At 42.6% G+C, this 12,013-nt stretch overlaps 1 protein-coding gene across 3 annotated transcripts in view; it reads right to left on the bottom strand.

Annotated features, from left to right (window-relative positions):
* Window positions 1–12,013, bottom strand: part of SEMA5B (semaphorin 5B) — a 278,168-nt gene that overhangs the window by 67,662 nt on the left and 198,493 nt on the right. For all 3 annotated transcript variants that reach the window (XM_087732767.1, XM_087732768.1, XM_087732769.1), the window contains 3 exons: window positions 4,690–4,788; window positions 3,723–3,936; window positions 862–1,147 (listed from right to left, as the gene is read on the bottom strand). In XM_087732767.1, the coding sequence (XP_087588893.1) occupies window positions 862–1,147; window positions 3,723–3,936; window positions 4,690–4,788 (599 nt within the window). The remainder of the gene's footprint in view (window positions 1–861; window positions 1,148–3,722; window positions 3,937–4,689; window positions 4,789–12,013) is intronic.

Genomic DNA, 12,013 nt, shown 5'->3' on the forward strand with positions numbered 1-12,013 from the left:
AGCTTGAAACTTATCATCCTAGCCTTGGGCTTCAGAGAAAAAGTTATTTGAGTTTTCCTGACTTAAAAATATACATTATGAGGTTTTTAATATATTTTTTAATTAACTTCTCTTCTTCTTTCTGCTTTCACAGCTACACTAAATCATTCCAATTACAACTTTTTTCAATATCAAGCCAAGAAGAGGTGATTATGAAGTTTCAGAACTCATGCCTTCCCCTCAGAGTTCCAACACTGCTTTCGATTTCTGGACCTGAAACAGTCTGTAGCAGAGGTACAGTCCCCCTTGGAAATGTCAAATGCTGTGTAGCCCTCATGACCTTGCTTCTATAAAGTGCTGTTCGACAGAAATTTATGTTGATTTCAGGCTAGGCTGTTGTGATCCCATCTGCCTTATTCTCCTCCTTCCAGTCCTTCTCTCCCAAGCATATGTACCTGTTCATCTCATGGGCCAGCCCCAATGTTCACACAATTGTGTCAGATCATCCAGGCAGTTAACCTGGCTGAAAATTAATTACGTTTTTCTGTTGGGTCATTTTTAGACCAGCTCTCTGAATTACACAAGTAGCATTGCCACTACAAAAAAAGTCAGAAGTCTGTCAGAGCCTAGGTTTATATCAAATTAAGTTACCCTAAAACTGCACAGTCACCTTTCATGGACTCCAGGAATCCATGAACCATGGATTAAAAACATTGTCCCAAAGGTTATGTTGCCGTGATGGATTACACAGACCTATCTATTCCTTCATGTTAACCAAAGGTTCTTTCAAAAATTAATCCTCAGACTGTCTAAGAAATTGGGATACTGTCAGTCTCAGACTGCTGGGGTTAGAAGAAGGGCAGTAAAACCAGTGCAACTTACACATTAGTAGTGAAGACACCATAGATCAGATCTTGCTCAGGAAGGTAGAAGGTGCTTTGCAATTCATTATAATAGAAAGGGATTTCTCCAGCACGGGAGCAGTTCAGCCTAGCCTTCATGAAAGTTGTCCATGTATCCTCCAGCAAAAATCTCCCTCCGATATCATTTTTGCAAACCCTTGCCACACGAGAATACACTGTTTTCCCACAGTCATGTTCTACCGCATTCTCACGGAAGAAGAAGTAGGTGAACAAACCGATGTCGTAGGCAGCAATAAAGTTAGGCTCTGAAAAACAAACATTTGAAGAGATTTATACAGGTCAGAAATCAACCCGTGCTCACTGACTTGCTCAATGCATTGCACTGCCAGCTCGCTTTACACAGACTGTCAAAGCTGGGACCACAGGGAGTTTGGAGTCAGCAGAGGACATAAAAACAGTAGATGGGAATAATGATATATGGGGATACAGCTCTAGTTCCATTTTTCAGATCTTGGAAAGACCCCATTGTTTCTCCACTTTATTGGCAAAGCTACTACCGATTTCAGTGAAAGCAGAGTTCAACACGTTGCATATGCACGACTATTCTCTGTACCTATACTCATTTTACAACATAAAGCTTTCCCATTGGGTTCCTTCACCTATTCACTTCTGAAGTGCACCTTATGATGTGTTAAATATGCTGCGTGCATCCGCCTGATTCCCCAGACTGCTTCATTGAAACATTCAACCTACTCTCCCAGCGCAATCACATCTGGCTTTTATCACAAAGCCTTTCCAGTTTCTAGGCACAAAAGATTATCTTATGTCCGTAAAACAAAACCAAGCCACAGACTGACAGTATTGAAGCAAGCTCTCCTTGATTCTTTTTCTCCTAGAATTATTGTTATTATTTTCACAAGAATTGAAAAGAACCTGGAATTGGTTTTGTAGTGAATATTTTAATTGGGTATTTAACAAAGCTTTAAAGTGTACGGTCTTTTATCCCAACAGTTTCTTTGGCAAAGGGAAAAGATTGGCCAATGAATAATATTTGACTAAACAAAAAAAACCCCCTTGGTTTTATAGGGTGCTTTTACAATGTTCATTTCTGAGTAATGCTCAAAGGAAGAAGAAAAAAAGAAAGTACAGAATTCCTTTAATGCTGCAGCCCAGGAGTGAAAGGAGAACAGAGCTGTGGCGGAGGGAGAGGAGGCAAGCTGCTGCTGCTGCAAGGCAGGTTTGCGAGGCAGACAGTGGTACAGAGGGGAGGGCACTGCAAAGCATCTCCCATCAAACCTTCTCCTCCAAACAAACAGTGAAACTTAAAGGAACTGTTGTGATCACCAATCTGACCTTCCGTCTAACACGAACCAAAGAATTTCACCCTGTAATTCCACCACTGGATCCTGTAACTAAGAGGTGAATTAGACCACATCTTTTGAAAGAGATTTGACCTTACTGGACAATGCCACATGGCTTTACATCCATCTTTTTCCTCAGTGACTTGTTCAAATGACTAAAGACTGCCCCAGCTGCAAACTGCACTTCTTTTTCCATTTGACATTATCTGGTTTCAGCTTCCAATCACAGGCTCTTGTCATGACTTGTCTGCTAGATTAAAGAACTTTATCCTTCCAGAAATCTTCTCTTGATGTAAGTACTTCCATATCATGAACAAAACACCTTTTATCTCCTTTTCAGAAAGATAAATAAATTGAGCTCCTTAAGTCTCTCACTGTGAGGCAGGCTTTCCAAGCTTCAAATCACTTCATGGCTCTTCTCTGAATCATGTTCAAGTTTTCTGTTTCTTGCTGAAAAGTGGCCAGAAAAGGATGAAATTACTTCAATGTCACCAATGCTGCACAAGGTTATAAATCGAAGAGTCATGTTAGTTTTTCCAATCACAGACTAGAAATTCAGTTTCTGTTTGTCTTTTCTCAAACTCCCCTGTTGCAATATGACTTCCTTCTGAATTCTTCATTCGTGCGCAGACAAGAGGTGCATATCTCTAATGAATGTATACGGGTTATGCTGCTTCTTGGTCCTAATTCACAGTCTTGCCTGATGACATCCTTCTCCTAAAACTCTGGATCTCCATACTGACTTCAATACGCCTGCAGAAGCCTAGTTCAGTCTCATTAAGCTCCGGAGAGTACACAGTCCCACTGCTCATATCTTTGATTGAAAGGTCCTGAAATCCAATGGAAAGATTCTGAATACCTTGTCAACTTACCTGTGTCAAAGGAGAGAAGGGGAATATTGGTATCTCAGTCACTACAGTCTATTCAGACAAGATGCGCTTTGCCCCAGTCAGAAGGTGTGGACTCAGTGCAGGAATTACTGGTTGAAATTCTATAGCTTGCTTGATGCAGGGTATTATTACGTTGGGGTAACAGCTGCTTTTAATAACTATAAATCCACAACAGCATGGGTTTACATGGAACATAACTCGCTGTGAAATTTCTCATTTTTGGACTGATCTCGCACTGAAACCAACCATCTTCAGCTGAGTCAGTGGAAGTAGAGGGTGCTTAACACTGTGCAGAACTGGGTCAACAATATGATGCTTTAAGTTTGTTTTGATCTTCAAATCTTTGAGTGGTTTTCTTGTTAAAAGGATGTATTGGGTCATCTCACAAGACAGAGACCCATATATATGTTAAGTAGCCTGTAAGACCCACTTTCCGTATTCTAAATCAACTTCTCTGAAATACTTCCAGGCTATTTTTAAACATCTTCTAAGCTGCATCAATTATTGCACCGGAAGCCCTTTCCCATCGTAACTCTGGATCCCAATATGAAAACAGAGGAAAAGATTTACAAGCCTGCCAAGCTGACTTTAATACACCTCTTGCTCAGATATGACCCACATGACTTTACCATTGAGCCATTTGGAGTTGTATTGTGCTGTCCTAAGTGGGGGAACATTTCCAAGGCTGCGGTAAATAGCAGGATCCCGTCCAGAGAAATCAATTACAGTCGCAGCATAGAGTTCTCCTCGTGATGTAATCACAGCTGTTGAGTTATGCCGGGGGTCGTACGGGCACCGAGCCACTCCATTAATTCTGTCAATGATTTTGCTAAGATTTCCTACCTGTATTTAAAAGGAGAGAGGAGAGAATTTAAAGAGCACCTGGCTTTCTCACTAGTATAGAGAATTCAGTTTGCCCATGACTACCTACCAGCAAAACCCCGATTTTAGAAAAACAGGCAGCTCTAAGAAAGTAATGCCAACAATGACTGTAAATTGATCTTTATATCCACCGTTTGCCAATGTAAGAAGGTGTGCCTGAGCCTCACTGATCCTATTGCTTTGTAAGAAGGGTAATGCCCCTGCCAATAAAGCCTGTAGGCCCCAATCCACTTGGTATAATCAGGCGCTCCTGCTGCTAGCACAGGTTTCTAATCTTCCATAGACACCTCCTGAATGTATACTGGCATTAAAAAATATAAAAATAAACATTGCTCTGGACCTGCTCCTGCCTCCCTTGAATCCAAAGGGAGTTTTGCCATTTATTTTAAGGAAACATTTCAGTAGTCAGCTCAGGAGGTGCTCACAGCTAAGCCTGTCTGTGTTCCCCATTTTCAGCAGCATACCCAAGGTTTACACGAGCAGCACTTCGTCCAGATCCAGCTTACCCATAACACGAGTTTTCTGCTCCCCGCCTGCAGGTACACCCATTGCCCCAAAGCAGCCCAAAGGGGCCCAAAGAACAAACCCAAAACTATTTCAGATCAGCTACATTTGGAACATATTCTCTGCAGCCAGGATGCCCTGCCAAATGACTGGCCTTCCCCAGAGCACGTACCCAGCCCTCTCCATCACTGCAAAAGAGGCAAAACAGACCTGTCGACTGGAACACACTGGTGAAAAGGCATTGGTACCACAGGTAAAAACCTTCTTGCCATAAACAATCAGCACACGGACATAGTTCTGGCACTCTTCCTGTGGGGACACAAGACAGAAACAAAGGATTTTTGAAAAGGAGCCTGTGGGGTTATTTATTACATTAAAAAAATTACCTGTATGGCAGCTGGAATACACCTTTCTTAGCTCTAACTCAGACTGAGGTTCGCTGCATCAAGCAGTGCACAGCTGTAGGGAGCTAGCGGTCTAAGCGAGCAAGCCCAATTTGCTGGTTATTTCTCTAATCATAGCCCTGCAGAGTCCCTGGATAGGATGTTATCCATCAGGTTGACTCTGTATTAGCTACACAAGTGCTTCTTTCTGTGCTCTGCTTAGATTGCAGGAGGAATTGTCCTTCTTTTCATGATGATACTTCTGACCTATTTTACCCAGTAATGCTGCAGCTTAGAAAACATTACCCAGCCACAAACTCCAGTGAAGTACAACAGGTCCGTCTGCACTATAATTCACACCAGTGCCAGCAGGAAAATAGCAGGAACTTCTCTTTAATAGGCCAGGCTGGTCAGGAGAATCTCGTGCTTGAACAGATTGTTCCGTCCTGCCTCCCACAAGGATTGTGTGCTCAGGATTTTCCATGGTAGAAGGAGTTTCTCTTTCAGGCCAGGCCAGTGAGAAATAGCAAATCTCCTTGTCTCAGCTGCGTAACCATTGCTGGTACATATAGGCAACTCCCTCCACATGCCAGTCCCCAAAGGTGTGGGGCTCCAGATGTCCCACGCCGGGGTAGGGGTGCCAGCACAAGGCTGCACTTGGCTTTCTTTTTTTCAGAAAATCTCCTTCATGTTGTTGGAGAGAGCCACAGTCTCTCTTTTTCTCCACAGCCTTGTACCCAGGGAATGGGAGGTGTGAGACTAGCGTGCTCGAGGGCCGCCTGCCCCAAGGTTCATCTGAACAGCCCCGATGAGAGAGGCACTGCGAGCCTGGCACCAGCCTGCCTGCCCTGGGCTCTGGGGCTACCTCAGAGGAAAGGATAGGAGCAACAGCTAATGACTGGCACCCACAGGGCTCTAAGCGAAGAAAGTCTATTATATTCTACTGTAAATAGAAAAGGAAACTTGTTAAAAAAATAACAACCTCGGCTGGGTTATCCTGGCTGCTTTGCTTTCCTCCCTCCAATAGATCATAATTTGCCACTAAGCTGAGCCTGCAGCTGCAGACACCGCTTCTTCTTCTGTAAGCAGCAATCACTCTGCAAGCTTCCCTGTCTCACAGCGCTCCACGCTGTTGATCATTTCCCTGAAGACTTCATTTGCAAGATTCAGCAGTGTAAAAATGCTCCTTATCATCTGGAAAGGAAGAGGCTTGCTTAGCTGGATTAGGTGTTATCTTCTTTCATTTGCTGTATGGAAATCAACTCGTTGAAGGATGGCATTTAGTGAAAACCCACCAGCGTTAACCACAGACAAGCGACTGCATGGGCATGATATGTGGGGCTTGTTTTTGAATGGAGAAGATCAGAGGGACTGCACTCCAGAGCCAGCCCGGGAGCACTCACCCAGCCCGGGCAGAGGCTACAGAGTGCCACAGAGCAGGTGCTGCCAGTCTTGAGTCTCAGCAGGGCTATCGGGGATCAGATATGTAATGCCTGGCACCCAAAAATGAGAGCTTGAATTCATAGCTGGGTCGATTCAGCACTTCTTATTTCACAAGATCAGTCATGGTGACTGTGCATCAGCCTATCAAACAGGACCTTGAGAAGCACCGTCCCACCTGCTGTGTGTTGAGAATAGAGGTCTCATTGCTTCCTTTAATAAAACGAAGGGCTTGCCAGCCTCTCTGCCCTCTCCCATCATTGTTAAATGGTGCTGTGAGCCTTGTTATTCCCGGCCCTAGAGATGTCTGCATTTCATGAGTGGGTTAAGTAATTCTTTTTTCTGTACAGCACAGTTATTCAATCCCACATAATATTAGGACCACTATATATTTAACTGCAAAGTACTAGAAATTCTTGAGAGGATGCTATAAAAAAAAGGTATGGGCTCCTCTCCCAACAGGGTTTTGTTTTCAGAATATGACTGATTTGGCATCTAACCCAGAATGCAGCTCTGTACCCAAATTTCACACAATAAAAGAGTACTCATCTGCTCCCCTTCCACTTCCACCCTTCTCGGCTTTGTGCAGGGTCTAAGCATAGCTTCTGACCTAAACCAGTTAATACCATACGTGTTGCTGGACCCTTTCCTGCCTAGGTACTTCAATATATTCCTAATTACAACTCTGTCCTGCAGAAATCTAAAATCCTAATTTGCAGAATTCCCTTCTTTGCACAGAGCTATATTACAGATTAACAAACTCCTATTTCTACAAAAGTCTTCCCAGCTGAGAAGATAGTACACAAAAAAGAATTTCTCTGCGAGGTCATGTGCTGGATGGTCTCCTGGAGTCTACTGGCAGTGATACATCTGTTGCACACTTTACTCCAAGGCACAGTAGCCTGGGTTGGTAAGGATGCTGGAAGCTGGTAAAATATTGTGTTATTTTAGCCTAATTAAGCATGGTTTTATTTGCACCCATTCAGTCCAAAGCAGAAGTTATTTATTGAAACAGAGGAGAAACCATACTGAGCAAATATATAGCTGCTGCCTGAACCTGCACCAGAATATTTAATCTGTGACTTCCAGCCCATTCCCAACCGCTCTAGCGAAGCGCAGAAGATCATAGTCAGTATGGGTGAGGTGTTAGATTGGAAACATTTGGCAGCTGATACTTTCAGGGGACTGGATGCACCAAGCCCACTAATTATTTCATTGGCTGTAGGAGGCAGAAATTGGGGTGACTAGTGGATGCTCTCCACTCTGCTTAGATAACGATGCCTCTTAGATAACGTGGGCCATATCCAACCGTAGTTATTCCTATGAATTATCTGAGGAGGCATTTTCCCTGGAGCTGCCTTACTGATGGTAGTAACAGCGCGCCATGCTCCTAGAGCAAGAGCAACGATAATACATACGTTTCATCCACTGGTCTCAAAGCAATTTATACAGCTTTAAGGAATGTTCTGAAACAGATGTGCGTTATCTGCCCTGTTCTCTCAGCTGGGTGAATCAAAACACACAGGTGCTAAAGGATTTGCCGTGGTGACACACTGAGTCAGAGAAGACCCTGAAGGACGGCAACAAAGGTCTAACACCAGACCCCACCTCTAGCCCGCCTGGCCTGAAGAGGAATACTGTGCTCATCTGGCATTTCTTATTGCTGTACCCGCTATCAGTCATGTCAGTCTATGAAAACCTCCAACAAAAGCAAAGAAGAAACCAAACCACTTAAATACTCCAGCTTGCAGGATTTTTCTCAAGACATTGTTGGTGAGATTTACATTAGATCCTCTTTCTACCCTATTCTCAAAATAACTAGCAAGGAACAGCCTCCTCTTTGTGTTCTTTAAACCAGCCTGGATTTGTTCCGAAAAGTCATTCAACACGCTGCTCTCTGCAACAATTCGTAGCTGAGGCAACTGGTTAGTAAGATGATCTCACAAACCCCTACAGAAAACAGGAGCTATTTAATGCAGTTTCTTCCATGTGGCTGGAAAACTCTAGGCGTGCAGGAGGCAAAATTCAGACGGGCTTTAATATAGCTGGAAAATCTGGCAAGCTTGAACCCAACTCTGTCCAGACGAGACAATACTTGGATCTTGCTCTCACATTATGGAGCAGACAGTTAGAACTGTGTATGATCAGTCTGCAAATCTCATCACCAGAAGATATTATTGGGATCAAGAGATTAAGGATTTAAATAAAGGGGGAAGACTGGGTATTTATATGGTTAATGAGAACAACTCAGTTATATTAGTTGGGATTATTATTAAATATATGGCAGAGCTGATAAAAACCTGTGGCTCATCGCCAGAGCATTAAGCATAGATCAGATTTTCCTATGAATTGCATGTTATCCACTTTGGGGTTCTTGCTCCTTCCTCAAAATTACCTAGTACTGGTCCCTTTTTTTTGAGATAAGGCCTTAAATTGAGCAGATGATACCAGTTTTCCCCAGTCTAATGACCCCTGTTTTCCTGGAAAGGAAGAGAGTATATGACTTCTAATGCTCAACCCTACGGGGCACAGGGTCTCACAGTCACCAAGAGAATGAACTTCACTGCAGCCCCTCCCTCCCACCCACCCCTCCGCAGTTGAAGCCTGCCCTCATTTATTGCAGTTTTTGCAACATTCAGATTTAAATGACTCTGTCTGTGAGTGCTGTAATGTCCACAATTGTAGACAGGACCAGGCCTCTTTCTAGCTCATACAGATGTCAGGTTGCCCTGAAAGCACATTTCAAACCCAAGAACCAAGAGTGGTGCCCTGTTACTCCCTTCATTCATGTGGACAAATCAGCAAATAGAGGGTCTGAACTCTTCCCGGCTTTGGTTTGAGGTAAAATTCAAAAAGACATTTTCAGGATGCTGCAAATAAGCCAGCTGTAGGTGCTTCTTGAGTTGTTTCATCTGTCATCTCTGAACACTGGAGTTCTGAAATGTTATAAGCCCTTAATCTCATTGTACAGATGTATTTTTCTTTGAAAGCATAACCATATATAGGCACTACTTTAATTGCCCTTTTACTTTGAATAAGCCACTCAAGTCCTATTTTCAGAGGTCTCCTTTTTAATTCTTTTGGGTTTTTTTTTTAGGCTAACACTATTTCATCACATACTGATATATTTTAATCATAGATTAAAAACACAGTTACATGCTGTATGAGAAAAATAGCTGTTTCAGATGGTCTGTTGTCCTCAGTAAAGAAACACAAACTCCTGGAGCACAACCTGCAGTTCAGAGATCAGCCAGCAGAACTCCATGTTACCCCTTCAACGACATTTTAGAGTGCAGCAAACATTCATCTGTTGCAGTTCATCCCAATTTGTTAAAAAATAATCAAGACCTAACATGTTCTCGAGCACTGTTATTAACACGCTTTCAGATATCTGTATTTATTTCTTTGGACAAACAATTCTATTAATCAGTTTAAGCGAATACCCTGACCAAGCTGTCTTTCTCCTTTGAGTGCAATAGATAGCAAAGAGAATTGCTAATGATTTTTCCAGCCAAGTTTCTTTAATGGACTTCAAATCAAATCTGGGGGCTGATTCTGCATTGATAGCTTAGCAGAAGTACTAGGAATGTAGGTTCAGATCTCTAGGGACAGTTACAAAGGGGGAAAAAATACCTGACCGCCTCCCAGTTATTTCTGTTTGCCTGGGGATTTATATAGTGCCGGTTCTACCTGGATGCCTGTTATTCGTAAGTGGCATGGAGATTCCCAGCTCCTCTAGATAACCAGAGGGCACATCTTCGGTGTGAGACAGAGCCACTTGAAGGCCTGAAACAGTAGATTCCTCCGTTAGCTCCAAACCCATTTAGGTGGGCTCTAGCTTCGGGCTAGGGTTTCACTGTAATCTTGTGTGAATCATAAGACCCCCCAGTATCAGGACATAGATGAAAAGGACATAGATGAAAAGGAAGAAACTATACTGGCAATACAGTGGGACAAGCGGTAGCTGGTTGCCTATCAGACATTTCTCTTGGTTCTTTCTTGCTCCAGAAGCGTTATTAGTGCATCATCTTTCTCCTGGCTAGACAAAGCTCTGAGGACAGCATGTAAGAGCTGGATCACTGCCATTTTCACAAACGGTTCCCCTTCGCTTTTTGAAACGGCAGTGTGCTGCTTTTGGAAAGTTAACAAATAATTCTGCGCTTAGACAAGAGGAAGACCAAAAAGCTCTTGTTTAGAAAGCCACAGCTTTCCATGCCAGGCAAAATTCCTTAGATGTGGTGGATGTGGACCGTTATGCAGAGACAAACAAACCAATTACAAACCAGAAGCTGAGCAACTCCTAATGAAATTAAATACATCTCTTCCCCTTCTGCTCTATCCATCACTCACTAACTACAACCTCTGGTGATATCATTTGGAAGACAGAAAGGCAGCATAACACTGACTTTGTTCTCTGCATTGTCTCTCAGTAATGTGGATGTTTTCCAGGGGACGGTTTTAAGGTGCTGATCGGGATACATTTTATAAATGCTGCAAAAATAAGAATGATTACTAGTGGAAGCCCGCATGGATCTCCAGAGACATTGCAAATAAAGCATATACAATTCTTTCAGGAAACCACAAGTTTTGGTTGATAAATATGACATCAATGAAGGAGACTTTTCTGAGGTGTTTGTTTTAACATCACATGACATATATCAGAGAGCTAATTTTAAAATCAGGTTCAAGAACATATACATTAATGGATTAAAATCTGATGAATTACTGGACTGAAAAAAGTCCTCAGAGTGAAATCATTCACAAACTTGCTACTCTAGCAGGGTCCCAGATGGGGTGGTACTAGCCCAGTATCAACATTTTTCTTAACGAATATTTGTGGATAACCCAAATATTACGAAAATAGTAATTACCAGTGAGGCCAAAGCCTCACTATATATATAGTTATATACATAGGCTGGTGAGCTGGACGCAACAAACAAAATAAATTTTTGTAAGATATTATGCATTAAAGAGCAAGGAACAAAAGGGCTGTATGTATAGACTGGGAGATTACATCCCAAGACTAGCAACTGTGAAAAGGATTTAGTGGTCACAGTGGCTAGGCAATTCTGCATGATCTCCTATGACAGAAGAGCTTATGAAACTGCCAGGTGTATGAACAGAGGAGGGTCAATAAGAAGTGGAAGACTGTTTTAATCACACTCAGGCATTAGAGAGATTGACAAGGGAATACAGGTGAAAAATTGGAGTGTGCAGAAAACAGACACAAAAAATATTCAAGGGCAGTAGAAAAATGACTTAGAGAAAAAGGCTTGGAGAACTCAGCTTTTTACTTTATCAAAAAGCCTAAGTACTGATTTGACAAGAGCATATAAGTGCCTTTGTAAAAAATAAATATTGGTAACTAAAGGGTTCTTTAATCTAGCAGAGAAGGGCAAAATGAGACCCAGCCACTCAAAACTGAAGCCAGATGCAAAGAGGACATAAAGTGCATGTTGTTAACAGGGAGGGTGATCTGCCATTAGAACAAGCCAGCAAAGCACACGGTGAGCCCATTTGCTTCAGGCCTTCAGTTCAAAACTTCTTGCCTTCCTCAAAAAGGTACAGCAGCCAAACACAAGTTACTGAGCCCAATTTACAAATAAGCAGGTGAAATTTGTGGCCAGAGCTACACAGGGTGTCAGAAGAAAATGACCTAATGGCATGTTCTAACCTCAAATCTGGGACCCAGATTTCTCATCTCCCTTTTC

This window comes from Nipponia nippon, unplaced genomic scaffold (genome assembly GCF_047370975.1).
Source record: "Nipponia nippon isolate SJK-2023a ecotype South Korea unplaced genomic scaffold, ASM4737097v1 scaffold_5, whole genome shotgun sequence".
NCBI lineage: Eukaryota > Metazoa > Chordata > Aves > Pelecaniformes > Threskiornithidae > Nipponia > Nipponia nippon.